Raw genomic sequence first — 19,969 nt, forward strand, 5'->3', positions numbered from 1 at the left:
ACTGGATTAATACTTCTATATTTTTGGTGCCAACAGTACAAGCACAGAACCTTGTGGTACCCCCTCTGATATATGGTTCACTGTACAGATCGCCATTGTTCTGTCAGACCAACATTAAATATTCTCCCAGCATGGTCATCAAATACCGACAAAGACCTTTTTTTTTTTTATCTTGTGTACTTTTTTGTCTTCCTTTTTATTTAAAGATTTATCCAGTCCCTTACCAGTTTTGAATTGATTTCCAGCCTTAACTCTAAGGATTTATTCACTGATTCTGTTTCAATGCAATTTGGCCATGTTTCATTGTACTGATAACTGCAAACTCTCACATGTTATAGTTTATCTACTCTCAAAAATCTTTACAAATGTCATATGTCCTTTTTTATAAATGTGCTTTGTGCATCATTAAGTTCAGTGATGCTGACTGACAGCCGCTTCTATATGTGGCCATCTGATTTGGCTGAAATACATTCACCTTCATGTTGGCAGCTTGCACTTTAAACATCAGTTTTCTATTCATTTTCAAATACAGCCTTGAATGCATCTCAGTTAAATATGATGCTGCTAAAAAAAAATCCAGTTGTCTAAAATATGCATTCCACCAAATGACCTCCACTGAGAACAAACAAAAGAAGAACACAAACAGAAAAATACAATTTGTCTAAATCAAGGCTTTGGCTTATTTCTGGGTTAGAGCGGCATGGCACAGCCTCATTCCACAAGCTTAGTGCTGGTTTAAATATGTTTTTTTTCCTTTTACTGCGGTTTGTATCATTCCAGTTTTAGCTCAGAACTACAGTTTATGTGCTGCCAGTGGATGGCAACCTTGAGGACAAGGGTTTGGCAAAGATGGTGTGGTACACAGCATCAGAGTAACTGTGAGGCATACCTACACTAGTGTGGAAATATAGTCACAGCTATGGTGCATTTTAGAAGAAAACATCAGTCAAATTAGACCCCCACAAACCAACAGCTCTGTGAAAGACTGTCAATGTTAGGTTGCAGATTTTGCTGCCAGTAGATACTTTGAAAATGCACAAATCAATTTATAAGACTCCTTGTCATATAAAAGTTATAACTTGTTGTGTGGAACCTGCAAATAACTTCTCCTGTCCCATTAGTTCTAGCATAGCTACAAAATTAGCGTCTTTTAGCTCTTTGTTTCAGGGCTTTGAATGATAAAGGGTCCTGTTTTTTTCAGTCTCAGTGAACTCATTAACCCGTTTTGAGCAGAGTTAGTCAGCTGCTTCTAAAAAGTTTTTAGCTGCGTCACCAAAAAAAAGGAGACAAACCCCCTGTGCACTAATATGTTAGACAAAGCTAGCAAGTTAACATTTAACATTAAGCAGCTAAAGAGATATTTTATGAGGCACAAGGGCGCAAAGCGGTTGGATTAGGTCCCTTGATTATATGATGGCTACATATGCTTATAGTCTAAAATGAATCAAACCAATCACACGGTGCCATCCCACGTTCCCTTTAAGAGCCAGGTGTGCCTGCAGGCTGGCGGGTCGCTATTTACATCATGTCGGATTGAATAACAAGATGACTGGAGACGAGGAAAACGAAATGCTAAATGTATATATTTTATTTTGTAGCTCTTTTAGCAGATGTATGTTTCCATGCCTCTACAGAAAATATATGTTTGTATTTTTTTACCTACTCTGCTGTCTAGCCCACAAAACACTGGATTTAAGGAATCATTTTAGAGGCAAGGAGTATATAGACATTAATCTTGTGCCATCCACACACAGTGCTAGAATGTCTTCCACACAGACGTGCAGCCAGATGTATCCACCCTATTCATACAGTTAGCGTGCTAAATATAGCCACACACAGAGCAGAGAACTGGTAATTGCTGCCATAAAAGTGTCTTTTTATAGACGTTTTCAAAAAGAGGGTGAAGACTCTGTGGCAAGAAGAATTAGTTGCTGCACTGAATGTATATAACACATGCTGCTGATGTCATCTGTTATGATAAAGCTGTAACCGTTTTTTAGGGCTTGAAGGCTAATCCAAGCACCGCTTTGAACCACCTGAATGGATTACAGACACCGCTATGTTTTAGTTAGCTTCAAAGAAAAGGCACGGTACATTCCTCACCAAATGTCAATGGCTGTATTATAGGAGTCAAAATACAAAATCAAAGTCATTGATATTGTGTATTTGTGTTTTAGTTTTGGTGATATTAAAGCTGAATTAATTAATTTGTTAAATTATATGGCACATCATTTAATCACAACATAATTGAAATCAATTAGGAACATTTTTCACAAACTTTATTTCTTCAGCAACTTTTTTTGACAAACGTTTTGGATATCTCTGCCAGCACTTATTTTTAGATCACTGTCATTCTGTGTCAATTTGCATAACATCTGAGCTTCCATTAGCCAGCTAACAAACAAGGACAACTTTGTACGGAGCTTGTGCCTAATGGTGCTCAATTATATTGCGATCCAATTAATAACTCCTTCATGTGAACGCCAGGGGAGGGTGGTTGAAGGTGTGTTGCTGGAGGAGAGCGGAGGCTTCAGTATGGCGGAGGTGTCACCAAACAGCAGTCTGTTTTGGTTTCTTGCTGGTGCGCAAGGGAGACATCTACTGGCTCAAAAAGTTGCACATTCTTCCTTTTAAATTACAAAATCTCAGAAACGGTTGGAAGACAACTTCTAATACTTTTAGAGAGTTGATATTATGTACACAAGATTATGATTTACATAGTTAGAAGCTGTTTGTGGATCTAGGTTTCCAGGGGCTTTTAGGGTCATTAGTGAGCTACACTTTTTGGAACCATGAATCAAGTATTTTTATAACTCAGGCTACTATAACCTCCAGCTCTTGTATTCATCGCTGGTGTATTGCATAACAGTTTACGATTCCATGCAGTTCATCTCTGTAAATAGAATAAAGCAGTGGACGGCCTCTGATCCCAACAGTCGCCTCAGTTTGAATGAGGGCCATGTGTACGTACATATGTGCTGCCCACATTGCTGTTTTGGAGAGCTGCACGCACATGAAAGGAGGTATTTATTAAGGGTGCATACCACACACACACTCACACACACATTAGCAGATGTGGGCCTCAGAACATTCAATCCCTCTACATGATGTTCAGTATGCTTAGAGGTTTTCCTGAGAGTTATGATGCTTTGGACCTGCTGGAAACAATCAAGAGAACGATTACCTTTTTTCTTTTCCTTTTTTTTTAACACGCTCCTCATGTGTTTTTGCTTGGTTTGAAATCATCCATTAAAGCAGTGTCATTGAAGCTAGCAAGACATTGAGATGGGTAATTCTTTAGTTGAATAATGGAGGGTAGGGTTGTATCTCCACCAGTAGAGCTCAAAATTATAAATAGAGGAGAGAGAAACAATACATCCAAGAAGATGATCAGGAATTCAAAAATAGGCCAAACACATGGGAATTACAGGTGAGTAACAAAGGACAGATAGCAACTGGGTGGTAAAGTATAGATTACTCTTTAGTATTTGGAAAAAATCTCAAAACTTGAATCACTGACTTCAAAGTCCTGTAATTTCAATTTCAACTAGAAGATTGATAAACAAGTTATTAGATCATTTACTTTTGAAGGTTAACTTTGGGCGCACTTACAGTTAGCCCAGTTGCCCTGTAACTGCCCTCCCTCCCCAGCCCCCAGGTGACCTGAGCTCACATTGCTGTAAATACGCCATCGCCTAGTAATACTGGATAGTCTCAGATTTTCCCTAAAGACCTCAGAGTTCTTGTGGGTTATATCCAACTTGAACCCTTCCTACTATGCCACTATTGTTTAAAATGAGTTGACAAGAGGAACGATTAGGATATTCACATGTCCATGTTGTGTACCTGTGCTTGTGCATCAGCAACCATACCAAGCTGAATCACACCTCTTCCAAGTGTACCCGAGCACTCCCACTAGTCAAACAAACTGGACTTTGCGTGTCCAATGCTGTAGGTCACAGTACGGATTGCCTACTGTTAGTGCGCCCTGAAAGCTTTTGTGACAAACTTTGGTTTTGCTAGTAACTTATCCCAGTAACTTATCCCATTCACACACATTCATACACTGTTGATAAAGCAGCATGAGCAATTTAGGGTTAAGTGTCTTGCCCTAGGACACATTGGACATGTGGCTGCAGGATCTGGGGATCGAATATTTATATGTTGGACACTTACTGGCTGGCAGCTGTAAGCACCATTGTCTTAAACCCTGTTAAATAATAGTAAGTTTAATTTCAGGTGGAAAAGCAATGTTTTAATGTCCTTTTTTGAAGTGAAAGCTGTTTGTTAGACCTCTAACCTGTTAATTATGACAAATTTTTTTGTCATATTTACCCTAATGTGAAACCACCCGTAATCAACCCAAAACCATTTCTGATTTAAAAAAAGAAATCAGAAAAAATATTTGGCTGGGTATATTCCATATAATTTCATAAGGAATTACATCCTTTTGGAAGATCTACACTTTTGGCAGGAGTTTGTCAGAGATTATATTCAGATCACTTCACACAGACGTAAAACAGAAACACTGCAGCTGCTGGAACCAGAACTTATTTTTGAGTGTGTTTTTCTCTGGGATCAGCTGAATGTCAACTGACAAGACCCACAAAGAGGGTTAGCCACTTGTTTTTCTGCTCTCAGTAAATGTAATGTGGTTTAAATTTTTGGTTGTCTTTCATGAGACCTCAATGTTTTCAACCCAGCTTCGTAAAAAAACAAGAAATACAGACAGTGAAAATAAACATTTGATGGCCCTAACTTAATAATACGATATCACTAATGTATATTTTTGGAGACTCCTATTTGCTCTCTATTGTTTGTATTTGCGCCATCAACAAAGGTAAGGTATGAGTTTAACTGCAGTGATGTCACAGCAGGTGTTGAGCTGATGGAAAACACCTTCTGTGATGTCATCGACTGGCTTGTCACCAGCAGTGATGCATGCTGGGTTATCAGCATGTACATAGCAGATCAACAGCTGGGCACTCTGAGTTTAGCTTTGATCATCTGTGAACAAAGTGACAAGTCATTCTTAGACTTTACTTTGTAAGCGTTAACTAAGATGGCCTACAGTTGTTTGTTGACTTCTCATTTGCTTAGTAGTGATGTTATTGTCATTAGCCTTACAAGTGTTTTTTTTTTTGTTTTTTTTATCAGGCTTTTTACATTTATCACATGACATCTGTTTGTCGTCCTGTGTCTGCTAGTGACCTTACACAATATAGTTGACTGTGTGTTTTTATGATGTAGCACATTGTGATTGGCTGTTTGTCAGAGAGTTTACAGATGTAGTTTTCACAGGTCTACAGACGGAGAACATGGATGAATGCTATGAATCGTTGGAGAATTTGTAATGTGTCAAAACTGGTGCGAACTGTCATGTGTTTAGGACACAACAAAAAATTAGAGCACATGTTATGTCTGCAAGATGTCAGTATCATTACATGCACATTCAGGTTCTGTTCTGCATGTCCCCATGGGGGGGGGTTAAAGGTTTGCGCTCTCAGCAAAATCTGTGGCACTGATACTGCTGAGAGCTAAGAGCAGAACCAATACCGCCAAATACAACTGTACAAACCATAAGTGCAATAAATGGTTAAATCTATGATGAGAGTATTCCTGACTGGAACACATTAATTTATGATACACTGATGGTGTGTAAGTGTTCAGGGAGAGAGAGAGGAAGGAAATCCCAATAAGCTTAACATGTTGCTTACAGATGTCCTTCTATAATTATCACAGTGCCAGATACCAATAAATGTCACAGGCAGAATGATAAAGTGTTTGAGAAAAAAAAAAAAGATGGTTTGTCTTATCTAGCAGCATTCAGTAAGATATCACTGATAACATTGTTTTCTTCCTAACTTAAATTTTGCATTCTTGAAGCTGAAGCACAAACTAATAAAACAGAGGGAGACATGCTTTATTTATTAAATTGTCTTTCAACCACATCATTAGTGACGTGTCAGCTGGGAACCGCAAAAGACATCAAATCAAAGGTTAATACGTCCCAAATAAGACCATAAACAGGAAGCTGGTGCACATGTGAGTAGACCTTCCATTCACTCTTGCATCAGATGAAATGAGACTCAATCACAAAGTTCCGGTTCATTTATTGGCATCCTGTAACCACAAAGTACAGAGGCCATATTATGGTCTGTGGCCGTGGGCGGGCTATACCTGTGTTTGTGTGTGCACGTCTGCGTGGCATTTTTGAGCACATTTGGTTCACATATGGCCTCAAGGTGTGCACCCCCCCCCCCCCCCCCCCCCCCCCCCACTGCAAAACACATGCAAACTTTACCCACATGCATCTCCCTGTGATTAAAGTGGGGAGTTTGAAGTAAAAATAGCTCTGCTGAGCCTTTCTTTTTTGTTGCCACTAATTTATAGAAATGAACCTTGCCAATCAATAAATATAATATATAATAAATAATATTATAGGTGGAATGTGATAGGTGTCACAGGCTGCATTAGAGAACGATATGCTGATAGACCCATGCTAACTCCACTGTTAGCAGTAAGCTCAATTGGTGGTGCAGAAAACAGATTTAACATGTCAACAGGTGATGGATTTGCATCATTCAGGTTGCTGAAACTTGACTTCACCCCGATGATAAAGATTCTCCAGATTGGATGGTAAATAAATCTGCCAACAGAGAAAGCTATGGAGGCTTCTATAGCGAGGGATTCCATTGTTATACCGCAAATCTTCAAAACCAGTTAAAGTCCAACATTTACTCTTCAGATGTCTGGCTCTGTTTGGTCCAACTCTGGGAACATTTCCATCTCATTAGAAGCTAAATTGCATACTTTCTATGAGAGGTTTTTGGGGGTACAAAATGAAACCCGAATGGACCAATATGGTTCAAATATCCAATTTGAATCAAATATATTTTTACAAAGCACCCTGTCTTTGTTTCTTTCAGTGAAGGACTAGCAAGGCGTGTGATCAAATATAAAATCAAGCTCTAACCTGGAGTCGGAATAACAGGAAAGAGATGGACATTGGAAAGAAGGGGGCCTGATTTCCTTAAGGTGCGTTCCATTTATCTCAGGATCTCAGAGCTGATCATGACGTCTCAGCTGAGTTGACTGCGTTCCAGTTGGAAGTTGGCAACAAGTTGGACAAGCAACATGGCCGCCTCCGGGAGCACCTTTTGTTTTGTTTGCTAAAACCTGGCGATAACAACACAATACATGAACATGTCAACAGATAGAACTCGCACGATCATATCGGTATCTCACACCTGGGCGCTAATGCTGACGCAAGCTCATTTCCTGTTTAAGGATAGGAGCACTGGATGTTAAAATGATAACTTTGTCAGGAGGAATTTAGGAATGACACTTGCGCTGCGTGCCAAGAAACTTTGCTCCGGGTTTGTGACAGGGCCCAGTGTTGGTTCAAATGCATTCCCTTTTTAACCTTATTGTTTCTCTAAATCAATCATTTCTTTGTGTGTCTATCCATTTTCACAATTTCCCTCTTTAGTTCTGGAATACGTTGAACACATAACACCCTCAGCTTACGGTCTTTGCTCTATGGCAGACCACAGGTGGCTCATGTTATTTTCCCTTGCTCAATGGCATTGTATGTCATGGTCTAGCTCAGCCATGTCAAACTCAGCGCCTCGAAACCAAGCAAACAGCCCAATAGTGAAAGAGGATTTAGTGAGTAACAATAGCAAACCATATGTTCCTGTTTCCCATCCATCATGGCTGACACCAAACACTGACAGGGCCCCCCCTTCTTTTCTTTTTCTCTGCTTCTTCTCCCTCTCTGACATGCGAGGGGACCTCAGAGGTTTTACTGTGTGTGCATGTGTGTGTGTGTCTTTGTGTGCCTCATCAACCATGGCGCTAACACGAGGACATACTGTACATGGGGAGCTATCGTGTGAACCTGACAGATGTTGTTTTTGCTTGGGTAAATGCAGGGTTCCGATTCACACCTTTGCTGTAACCCGGGCCTGAGTGCATGTTAGTGCGTGTGTGTGTCTGTGTGTGTGTGTGTGTGTGTGTGTGTTTGTGTTTCCACGTACTGACAGGTGGTGAAAAGCCATGTAATGCTGCCTGGGGGATGGATGCAAAAAACACATCTCTAGAAGCCCGTCTGCACCACCACACACATGCACACACATGCACACACAGACACACACACACATATATCTGTCCTTTAATCACCTTAGTTACTGTACAGGTGTGAATGGAAACCCCACACACCACCACGTCATGAGGAGTATCGCTGTTGACAAGAGAGAAAATGAGGCTTCCTTCACCATCACTCAAACAAGCCTTCACAAGTCAACACACGGGATGTTACTGAGGTGTTTCAACGGCATCACAAAAAGGACTAATGGAGGGCTTTAGTTGATGGATACACCCTTTAGAGGTCATATTGTCGATCCTCAGCTCTTGTGCAATATGGCTGTGAAAACACAGACAGTAAAATACTGTTTAGGACCGGGGGTACAATTTCTTTGGCATGTGGTTTATTTTAAGGTGAATGTTGTGTTGGGAACCAGAGCATGACAAGTTCAGCTTTATGGACTGTTTAAAGTGAAGGACCATCTGTCGGGGGATGATTTGAAGTTGGGAACTTGGAAAGTGAATTTAGCCAGAAAATATATTGTACAGTATGTGTGATGCCTGAGAAACCTTCCAATCATTTTTGAAACATCCCAATACACAAACTCTCCGATTAATGTCTCACCATTAGGACACAACCGGGTGTGAGGTTATAAATTAATAAGGACTGAGTTTATCCCCTAATGAGTCTCTCTTAAACAAAGAGAGAAAAAAAAAATTTCATCAGTGGCACATTAAGGTTAAAACTACGGAATAAACCAATGTGGTTAATTTGACCTCAGTATTCATTCGACTTAAAAACAGAAACAGTTGTTAGCCTGCAGCTTACAAATCGTTTTGTATCTGAAGCCATTGTCACACATTCACTCAGGACAACCTGCGCCTGAAGAAGTCTCCAATCCGCTAAATCAAATGTGTCCCTCACAGAGGGCAGTTTTCCCTGTCGGACCAGAGATGTGGGCGTCTAAGAAGGTAGGACATGACATTAAAAAGATGATGTGGAAATCCAAGCTAGAGGGCGCAGTGAAAGAGTCTGTCACTGTTATGACATTGGTTGTGTTTATATCAATGCTCTGTGTAATTGGATTTAATGGCAGCGTCACTAAATGATTCGAAAAGGACATAACTCACCGGTCACATGATATCAACATCATCACCCCTCTCGCTCACAGACTTTTCCTGAATATTTCTTTCTGCATAATGATACTGAAGATGTTCAGGAGTTAAACCCATAACTGACTGCAATAGCCTTTACACCTGTAACTCTGAATCCTTTTGCGTCTTCTGTTACTTGACATGAGTTGTGGAAGATAGTGACATTTCAGACCACAACTTTGATATCGTGGTTTTTATGTTGACCAAAGACTTTTTTTTAGAATTTCTCGTCAAAATCCTTCATTTTACATTTTGGTTATTTATACACTGGGAAAAAAAATGTTCTCAAGATCTTTCTATGAATTGACTTATTTGCATTCTCTCTGCTTTGTTCTCTTTTTTTTCCTCAATACATTTCATTTTGGAGCATGTATTACTGGGTGCAGATTCTTTTTAAATGTGTTTATTCAAATGTTCTGTCATATCTCAAACAGTTCTTTGTTCCATATACATCCTCACATTCATCATCCTTTTTTCACTGTCCCAAAGAAATTGATCACAGGTAATTTATATATAAAGCTCCTTCAGATTGGAATAATCTTCCCCCCTCTCTGAAATCCATCACTTCATTTATTTTCTTTCCTTAGATTCCTTAGATTTGATTACTTATGTATTTATTTGTTATTTTTCCTGTACTACTACTATAATTCAATGACAAAGCGCTCTATTGCTGCACCTTAAATATGTTGTACTCTATTTCTTTACCTGGTCTTGTTCAGCAGCTGATAGCTGGGGGTGGGGTGGGAGAGGCTGAGAGAGAGCTATGTGTGAATTACTTTGTTTTTGTGTTAGGACCCCCTTGAAAATGAGATGATACATCTCAAGGGGCTATCCTACTCAATACATTCAAATTCAAATATGTGCACTCTGGAAGAAGTCATATAAAGTCGATTTGTACAGACAGACAGACACTTTGTTGATCCTGATTTGAATTCTAGTTTCCTTTCTTGTTACGTTTCTTGAAATAAGATCTTGATCTCATTTTCAGATAACTATCAAGGACATCTTGCTTGATGCTATGGCAGCCAGTTTTACTCAGTACAAACAATTCAGGCCTGATTGTTTTGCTTGTAAAATCTTAAAATCTGGACTTTTCATGTGAATGTGGCTTTTGTGAAGTGTAATAAGATATTTTTGTATAAAAATTAGACAGAGACATTTGGTAAGATATGAGATTTTGCAGTGCATTTCTGCTGATAGATAAGTAAATAGAAAATGTTTATTTTTAGTCAAATTTAAATGCTATACCACCACTTTTGATGTATCTATAAGTAGAGCAGAAATGAGATCCTGAAACTGTGAAGGGAATTTATTGTTTGTTCCATCAGTGAGCTGTGTGTAAGCAGGCTGAGCCTCACATTGCTGAGCTCTTGACTTTGAACATGTGTTTCCTTTATCATTTAGGCCTTTAACTCTTTCCCACTCATGAGATTCATTTCACAATATTCTCTTGCCCTACTGACACCTCGTCAGGGGTTGTGTTACACAGATGCTTATATTTTAAATACAATATAATCAAAAAATCATGAAATTATATAAACCACTGCCCCAACATCAGACATTAAGATGAACCAGTGGTGTATTTTTTGAAGGCCTTTCTTCGTTTTTAGAGGTTTAATATGGGGTGACAATGGCCTAGTGGTTTCCACGCTCTATGAAAGGAGGCTATAGAAGTCCTCACTGACTGTCTGGGTTTGGGTCCAATTGGTGACTACTTTCAAACATGTAATTCCCAAATGTCTCTCTCAAAAGTTCCTGCTGTATCCACTGTCCTTTCTGAATGAAGGCAAAAAGCCCCAAAAAATTAATCTTAAAAAAAAAAAAAAAAGTGTAAGAAGTTTAATAATGATATTTTGACACGTTTATCAAGTTACCTAAGGTAATATTTTTAGTTTTTGTTTTAGAAGAATTTGGGGCTTTTTGGGGGGCTTTATTGGCAATAAAGGACAGTGGACAGGGACGGAAATTAGGGAGAGAGAGAGAGAGAGTGAGGAATGACATGCCAGAAAGAAGCCACAGATCAGATTTGAACCCCGGGCCACCCGCTTGGAGGACGTTAGCCTCCATACATGGAGTGTGCACTAACCACTGCGTCACCAACGCCCAATGTCTTTTTGTTTTGTCTATTTATTTTGGTTTCATTGTTTTATTTTGTACTTACCCTTGTTTCCGTCTTCTAGATCCTGCGCCTCATGTTTAACCGCCTAAGTGTCCTCACCTGCGTTTCATCATCCTGTGATTTTCTGTGTAATCCCTGTGTGTCCTCCCTCCTGTTTCCAGTTTGTTATGCGTTCCATAGTGTTGTTCAGTCAGTACTTATTGTAGGATTCACTAATGGATGACCTGTAGCCTGTTTTTTACCATTGCCATTTTGCATGCACTGATCTGGGCCATGAAATAAACTCACATCTCCCAATCTCTTATCGAACTCTGCCCTGCAGTTTTGGGTCCGTCATTCTTTCTGGTTCTGACATATATATACATATATGCATATTTTCATTCACGTACATGGCATGAAAGACATCCAAAGGGATCTTTCAAAGGACGCCTTTAAGTTATTTATTAGTTTTATGACCAAGAAGAAAACGTGTAAGTTGTTTTACAGCAGGAAATGAAGTAGTAAGTACTCTCTTCTGACTGTTTAATAAATGAACACATTTCACCAATTAGCTGTTACAGAAAGTAAACATGACTTCTATCACAGATGGTGTTTGCATCAATGAACATGTGGTGTTTTAAACTGCTCATCTTGAACAAGATAAAACACTTTCAACAAATTCTTAATTTCAAAGGCCAACTTCTACAATATGATAAAAATCCAATATCCGCTTGGTACATGTTAATTCAGACACCCACACAGTCCACACACACACAGTCACACTTACGGCAGACATCTGTGGACATCAGGGATCTGCTATACACGTAATAACTGAAATTAAGCATCTGGTTAGCGAGGACAGGCACAGAACTAATGGAAAACAACAACACTGAGTTTATCATGATGTCTAACTACATCTGCCTTGACAATGGAGCTCTGTGCTGAAGCTGGGAGCCAGTTGGGCAGTCAGTGACGGATGGAGCCTCAGGGTTTGTACTGTAGGTCTGACTGCAAACAAGAGACTCTCTCTTCTGCAGACACTTTATTCTTCCAGGATGCCGTGTCTCTGAGCGACTGCTGTAGGCACAAGTGTGCCGGGCCTTTACTGTTTGTAGTGATTTTAAAATCAGGGAGAAACACAGCATATTGACATACAAATACAGTGCCATATATTTTAAAAAATGCAACAACAAAAGACCCCCCTGCAATTAATTAAATATTCTTGAATATACAAAGCAAAGAAAAGAACCAGAGCTGTTTAGGACTGAGTGGTGGTGGTGGTGGTGGTGGTGGTGAAGCATCAAAGAGGGAAATTCCTCTTTTAAAATAATGTCAAAACTTTGGCCAAACCTTAAAAATGCTGTGGTAGTACAATGACATGAGTACTGCAGGCTCAACTGAGCCATGTCCTCCTCCACCCATGAGTTGGAGTGATGTTGGACTGGTAGCTTTCCATTTGAAACACATTCATCTGGCTGGGCATCAGGACGAGGTCATGGACTCTTCTAGATGACTTGAAACAAGGAATACGAGTAATATTGCACTGCACTTAACTGCAATTTATCACAGTATGTGTTATTGGAGGGTTTTGTTTTCAAGATATAATAAGCTTAGTTTTTATATGCATTGACGGAGAATAAGTAAATGTCTGTATTATATTTTTCCATGAATTACATTCAGCTGCTGTACAATACTCAGACAATTAAATACAATATTAATCTTACAATTCTACAATTCGTTGAGCAGACGCTTTAGTCCAAAGCGACATACATCAGAGAGTAAGAACAACACAAGCAAGGGTCTAGAGAGGAGGAAACAACGTCAGTAAGTGCAAATGAAAAGCTTTAAGTCTGATTGGACAAACAGGTGCTGACAGGAAGTGACCAGAGGCAAAGCACAACATCAACAGATGTTCTTGAGAGTTGTAATCAGCATAGAAACCATCTTAAAATTGTTGTTATCAAACAAAACATTGTCATTACCATCATCATCATCATGTAAAAACCATCATCATCATCATTAAGGTCGAAAGGTGTTCATGAAAGAACTGGGTCTTTAGCTTTTTCTTAAAGGCGCAAAGGGACTCATGCACGTGGAATGGAGTTTGGTTGTTCATTCCACCACCTGGGGGCGTCAGAGGAGAAGAGTCTATGTAGACGGAACTGTCCGACGGAAAATCTTTTTTTTTTTGTGAACAACTTTTGAGGTAGCAGCGTGTATACATTCACATAAACATGCTCAAAATAGTTCAACAGAGAGTTCATTAAATCGAGTATTGAACATTATCACAGGATCAACACGCAATCATAAAATCAAAATAAATACACAACTTAGCTTGGAGCATACAGTATTATGCAAGTAGTTTGCAGATATGTATTTTCATCTGTGAAAATAGGCAATTAAAATACATCATATAAATCCATGTGAGTGTCCACAAGTACACAACAAACCTACAGTCCAATATACACAACCAAATGCCAACCCCTCATTTCCTTGGTGAGTGACACACATGGACGGAAAAACTTTAAAACTTCTCTTGCCTGAAATCTCAAACTAAGATTCAGTGATATCAAAAGTTCTAGAAATAACTATAAGCTTACTAGGTTAAATTCAAATTGACTCATACACTATTGACCCAGTGCGCCATAGTAGCACTACAACAAAGTGGCTTGCTGGCAAGTAGGGTGCTGAAAATGTTCAATATAACATCATCAGCATTGTTTTTTTGTCAGCTTTTCTTCAAATAAGCTAAATGATGTGGTACAAACTGCCAATCTGCAGCAACATAACGCTTAACTTCTGTGCTGGCATTCTGTTTCTTGACAAAGGTGCCGAGCTGACCAACATCTCCTGTGGCTAATGTACTTACTACTGACAAGTACCTCATACAACCACACTGCAAAACTACACAACTATCCCTTTAAATTGGCTGTATGTGTTCTCAGTATTTATCTTAAGTGGAACTATAAGTATTTCTAATACTATTTCTAAGTGAATGCTTTAAAATAAAGTAATGATGCCGTCAACATGGGACTGAACTTCATCCTGCATCACTTCGACTCCCTGGGGACCTATGCTAGGATCCTGTTTGCGGTTCGGCGTTCAACACCATCATCCCAGATATCCTCCACCAGAAACTCACCCAGCTCACAGTTCTGGCCTCCACCTGTCAGTGTATCACCAAATTCCTGACTGACAGGAGGCAGCAGGTGAGGCTGGGGAGCATCACATCCAGCACCCAGACAATCAGTGCCGGCGTCCCCCAGGGGTGTGTTCTCTTCCCACTGCTCTTCTCCCTAACGACTTGGTGGATTCTGATTCTGAAGACCCTCAGAGAACATTAAAGCTGATTATTATATTATATTTGATAAATGAATAACAAGTCACGTCAAGTCAAAGTTTACTCAAAGATGTGTGTTTTTAAGAGCGGTTTAAAAGTTTCAGTGAATGTAGCGGTTCTGATGTTCACAGGTGAACTGTTCCACAAGTTAGGAGCAGCTGCCAACATAGTGGAACATCCAAAAGCATCTGGTGAGTTGACCGCATTGCTCTGACTGGATCATGCTAGCAAAACAGCCATGATAAGTATGACAGAGCCAAACCATGTCAAGTTTTAAAAAGAAGTTATACTATGCAGTAATCTAAATGACATGTTTATAATGCGTGAGAAACAGTATATTGTTTTGAGTTCATACACTTAATTACATCAGAGTATACAACTTTGTACTACAACTGTGTTACATCAAAATAAAATGTAGTATTTCGGGTATCATGTCATATGTTTGAGCTCAAAGGACTATCTATGTATCCCAGATGACCTCAGTGCATCTGTGTGAATAAATGATTCATTCTCCTGCTCTCTGCCAGCACATGGGCCCTCCTCCCTCGTGGCCCCTCACTATTCATTCCTGTCGACAGCATGATGTAGCCACATGGGGCCAAAGTGCTGACTCCAGCCCCTGACATCCTCCTCACTCAGGACCTTTGACCCGTTACAAGAGAGGATGTCTCCCTGGACAGAGATTTTCCTGCTGTTTGACGTCTGTGTGGCACAAAAAGCCGCCTGGCCCTGTTGACACGGGCATTATGAGGGACAATGAGGGGACAGACTGGGAGGCCCCCCCCCCTGGAAATCAACACTTCCTGTCACTAGATGAATGTATCAGAAAAATCACCATATCATTCGTACCTGGATGGTTATCTTCTCAAGCTGTTTTTTTCCCCTTTCACCAAAATAAAATAACTTTTTAACTTTGTTGGCTGATAGTTGAATTAATTAATTGCATAGATTAATGATTCATTCAGAGGGAGATTTGTGTTTCCTAAGTCCTTTTCGAATATGAACTCTGAACAATTACAAGATAATTTCTAGAAATTCAGGTCCTGACACTATTTGGACTTTTCCCTTTTAGATATATTCCACACAGCAGGAGATTGTCTGTTACGGATCTGTTCTCTCTTCTGGTAATACTCCAATGGTTTAGGTAAGGGATACTGGGTAAAGTTTTTTTTAAGAAAGAGGAATTATCCGTTACTGTAACTGAAGTATACACAATTTAACCCTAGAACACTAACTAACAGTTTTGTAACACCATCACTAATGTAGTGTATATTTTACCCGATAGAATATACCCAACAAAACATACTTCACATCAAAATGTATTAAAGTACAACAATACATGGCACATTTAAGTTATTTTATTTCCCCCTATACAAAGTCTAATAAAACGAAAAATGGGAGGACCCTATAACAAGTCTCTAAAATTAAAAATTATTATATATTATATATAATATTATTAAATTATTATGAAAAATTAGGGAATCGTTAATGAAAAATTCCTAAAAAAATAAATAATGGTCCACTTGTTCCTGGGACATGTGAGCCTTGTCTGGTGAAGGATACGTCTCTCACTGCATTACTGACATGTGTGGGAAATATTTTACTCATGATCAGTAACGTCGGGTGAAAATCACGGGAGCAGGTGCCTGTTGAAAATAAACCAGGGATTGGAGCAGGGAAACATGCCTACCTTCAATGAAGTCAAGGGTCAGCCTGAACCTACCCAAAGACCCACACAACTCAGACAGCAGCAACACAATGACATTCACCTGACCACAGTCGCATGGGTGAAAATCACCCAACATTAGTGTTCTAAGGTTAAACGCAATAGTGGAAAAGCAACTTGTGGAAAATTGATGAGAGCATTAACTAAAATAAAACTTAATGCCCACGTCATGCAAAACGACGCCTCTAGCAGGAAAACTGCGTCAAGTTCAAGCAGATTGGCATTTTGACATGCAGCCTACATGGATAATGTCTGGGTTATTGACTCTTTTACACCAGCTGAACATGACCCTGTTGTTTATATTTGAGCAGTTATAAGTTCAGAGCTTTAGCACAAGAAGGGCAAAGGTTGAAAACTGGATGAATACTTTATAATCATATAAATTATTATATTATAAATATATCCTACGGATAATTCCTCTTCATTTTTCTTGGTTGACTTTCATTGACAAATTTTGGTTTTCACAGCAATAATTCACAAATGATTTGCAAGGCAACAAGAGTGAATGGTTTTAATTGGGGTCCCCTTATGGAGATTTCCTACTGTCATTGAAACATTTGCACATTTTGGGTCACTGCTGTGGTTTAAAGACCTACTGGTCTGGGGTCTCCAAGCAGTTGCCTGCGCTACCTGTTGACAAGCAGCGCTTCTGGGAATGCTGATACAACACACTGATCCTTTGATGTGTTAAGGCAGCAAAACATTCATAATAATGTCTCATCGTTCCATTATTCAAAGTAGGTTTGTGCCGGTGTGTGATGACTCCCAAAACACTCTCTGAAGTCTCTAACAGATTCATGGGCAATCTTCAAGAAAAGAACAGAGGAGAAATGACTCCTTCAAATAAATCAGTGCAGCAGGAACAAAAGCTATGTTGTATGTATAACAGTGACAGAATTCAAAAATATTTATACTGATTGCATGCTTTGTCTCTGTGTGTTATGCGTGGGTGTCCCTCGGGTGCTGCAGTTTTGTGAGTGACTATGTCTGTGTGTTAGTGGAATAGGAACCTGTGCGAAGTGCTTCAAAGTATTTTCTAGCAGCGTAGAGATTGAAGCTCCCCTGTGACTCTCAGTGGAAAAAAGTGTGAATGGAAAAAAAATGGTTATTCACTGATTAAAATGTGTGGAAATCCTCTTTGGATTTTAAAAAGAAATGAAACTATCTCGCTAAACAAGTTCACAGTGATACATTTCAGTCCTGTAAAATCCATGCCGGTTTATTTTATTTTTTTAAACGTGCAATATGTTTATCGCTTAAAAAAACAAACTACTGTACTTCAGAAAACCTTTGTGGACCAAGCAAACCTAACATCTAAAGAACAACACCAATAAGAAATCTCCTACAGATGATATCAAGTGCATGTAAAGTTGATGCCTGTGATGCATCTTTTTTCAACATCAAATGATACATTATGCATCGCACATTTATTTAATACTATCCCCTTAATCCCTGCTGTTTGTATAGGCTATTTACACGAGAAAATGATGCTAATGTAATCCTGTCTCCTGGAGATATGTTTGTTTAACATTTTGTTGCCAGAAATATTTTTCAGGAAGTGTACTTAGAGCCTGGATTTAATTAAGTGGAAAGATTTGTTTATTGAATTGAATTAAATGCTGTTTGTATCAAGCCATTTGTTTTTAAGGGTAGGGAAAGGTCAGTTTCAAGAAAAGTCAAAATGTCATGTCTTGTGTTTAAGAACACTTCTTTTCAACAGGCCAGTTTTCAACAAGAAATATCGACAATAATTTTCTCTTCTTTCACATGGTGCGGCTGTGGATCAGTTGGGTTCGATCCCCAGCTCCTGTACATGACACTCAACCATGCATGTGAATGGGATGAGTTACTTCTGGGTGTGACACTGATATGGCAGTAAAGGCTCTTTGAGTAGTCAGAAAACTAGAAAAGTGCTATACGAGCTGAAGTCCATTTACCATGCAGTCTGTATAAATATTTATTTTTTAGTTGGTGTTTTGAGACTTTCCAGCAGTTAAGTCCGTGAATTTAATGTAATCATGCAAATCTATTGTGTTACAGACAGTCAAAAATACATTGCAAAATAGGTAAACTACATCAGTCAATTTAAAAACACTTTCCATTCATTTGTCACCGTTAACTGGTATGGTTTCCCTTTCTGCGCATGTCCTTAGTGGTCCATACGCACACCGGGGGCTGAGAGAGAGAGAGAGAGAGAGAGAGAGAGAGAGAGAGAGTTAACAGGGGATCTATGGAGCGTGTCACAGTACAAGTGTTTTCTATGTCTTCTTGTCCACGATGCACTTTAGGATTGCAATAAGATGCGTGTGTGTTTCCAGATAATCAGTTTCTTCCTCTCAGTAAACTTTTACTGCCAGCCGCTCCGAGCTCAGGGTGAGTAGTCTGTTTCCATGATTCCAACTTCAGAACTGTTCGTCTACCTCACTCTGTGTCCGCTTTCATGCAGTGCTACACCCTTTAAAAAGACAGAAAAGTGAACATCTTAAGCCTGAATGCCTCTGTTTTGTACGCTTAAAGTTTGGACTAACTTGTTGCTTTAGTGACAGCTGGCATCCTGTTGGTACGATAGATTTCGCTCTCATGTTGTGAGGACATCAAGCCAAACTCCACTCAAAACTCTTGGAATTCAATATTCATTTTACTATCAGTGAACGTATCCCCATCGCAGACAATTTATTCAAATGTTTCTGCAATCATTTAAGTCCTTAAGTCAATTCGGGCCACAAAATGTCCAGCAGCCAGTTATTGTATCCAATAAATCATATACATTTGAAGTAGTTTACAACGCTAGCTACCGCCCACCACAGAGTGTCTACGTTAGGTGTGACAGGACTGTGGGAATAACGGGGGAAAGAAACATTGTTAAACTTCTAATGTATCGTCATTGGTTTATTTATTGCACGCCGAATTAAAGAGTTAATCCTTGACATTCATTTAAGGTTTCTAGTGTTTATTGTTGTGGTTTTTCCTTTGTTGAAAAACACAGCAAAAAAAAAAAAAGCATCAGTAGCATGACGCTGTGTCCGTCGCTCGACGTATGGGGTTAACATCCTGTGTAACAAAAAACATGTTTGAATGAGCCTTAGAAGAAGTTTGAAGTATGGCCTAGTGAATATAAAGTCCAGCCTTCCAGCTTCTGTCGTTGTTATTTGGCTCCCGGAAGGCTGCTATAGTGTTGGAACAAGATTTTTGTTTCGGTTCATTGTGTGACAAATTGCTGGGGATAGGAAGGAAAAAGCTCGTATAGAGATTGAGGGAAAAAAAAAGTAAAAGGGACCGTTACCTCTTAGGACCAACCTCATGTAAAGATGTTTTACAAATAACACACGAGTCTTAAAAAGTAGCCTAAAGCGCTACTATGAACAACTTTACTACATTTTAGGAATCAGCAGACTATTATGCATTTCGGCATAGCCTGCATTTTATAGCCTACTTTAATAATGACGCATTCACTCGCATTAGATACCAGGTAGCTTGTAAAGGTGTGTGTCCAGGCTGCAAGTGTCTTCACTATGAATAAGCCTATTTAAGGTTCATTAGCTTCCATAGTTGAGTTACAAAG

At 39.3% G+C, this 19,969-nt stretch overlaps 2 protein-coding genes across 2 annotated transcripts in view; one reads left to right on the forward strand and one right to left on the reverse strand.

Annotated features, from left to right (window-relative positions):
* Positions 1 to 19,969, reverse strand: part of LOC132994532 (holocytochrome c-type synthase) — a 36,886-nt gene that overhangs the window by 14,822 nt on the left and 2,095 nt on the right. The gene's annotated exons all lie outside the window — the stretch shown is intronic.
* Positions 18,590 to 19,969, forward strand: part of reck (reversion-inducing-cysteine-rich protein with kazal motifs) — a 79,322-nt gene continuing 77,942 nt past the window's right edge. Inside the window, exon 1 of the mRNA XM_061064928.1 lies at positions 18,590 to 18,780. Coding sequence (XP_060920911.1) covers positions 18,708 to 18,780 — 73 coding nt within the window. The 5' untranslated portion in view covers positions 18,590 to 18,707. The remainder of the gene's footprint in view (positions 18,781 to 19,969) is intronic.

The sequence above is a fragment of the Labrus mixtus genome, chromosome 19, assembly GCF_963584025.1.
Source record: "Labrus mixtus chromosome 19, fLabMix1.1, whole genome shotgun sequence".
Classification (NCBI taxonomy): Eukaryota; Metazoa; Chordata; class Actinopteri; order Labriformes; family Labridae; genus Labrus; species Labrus mixtus.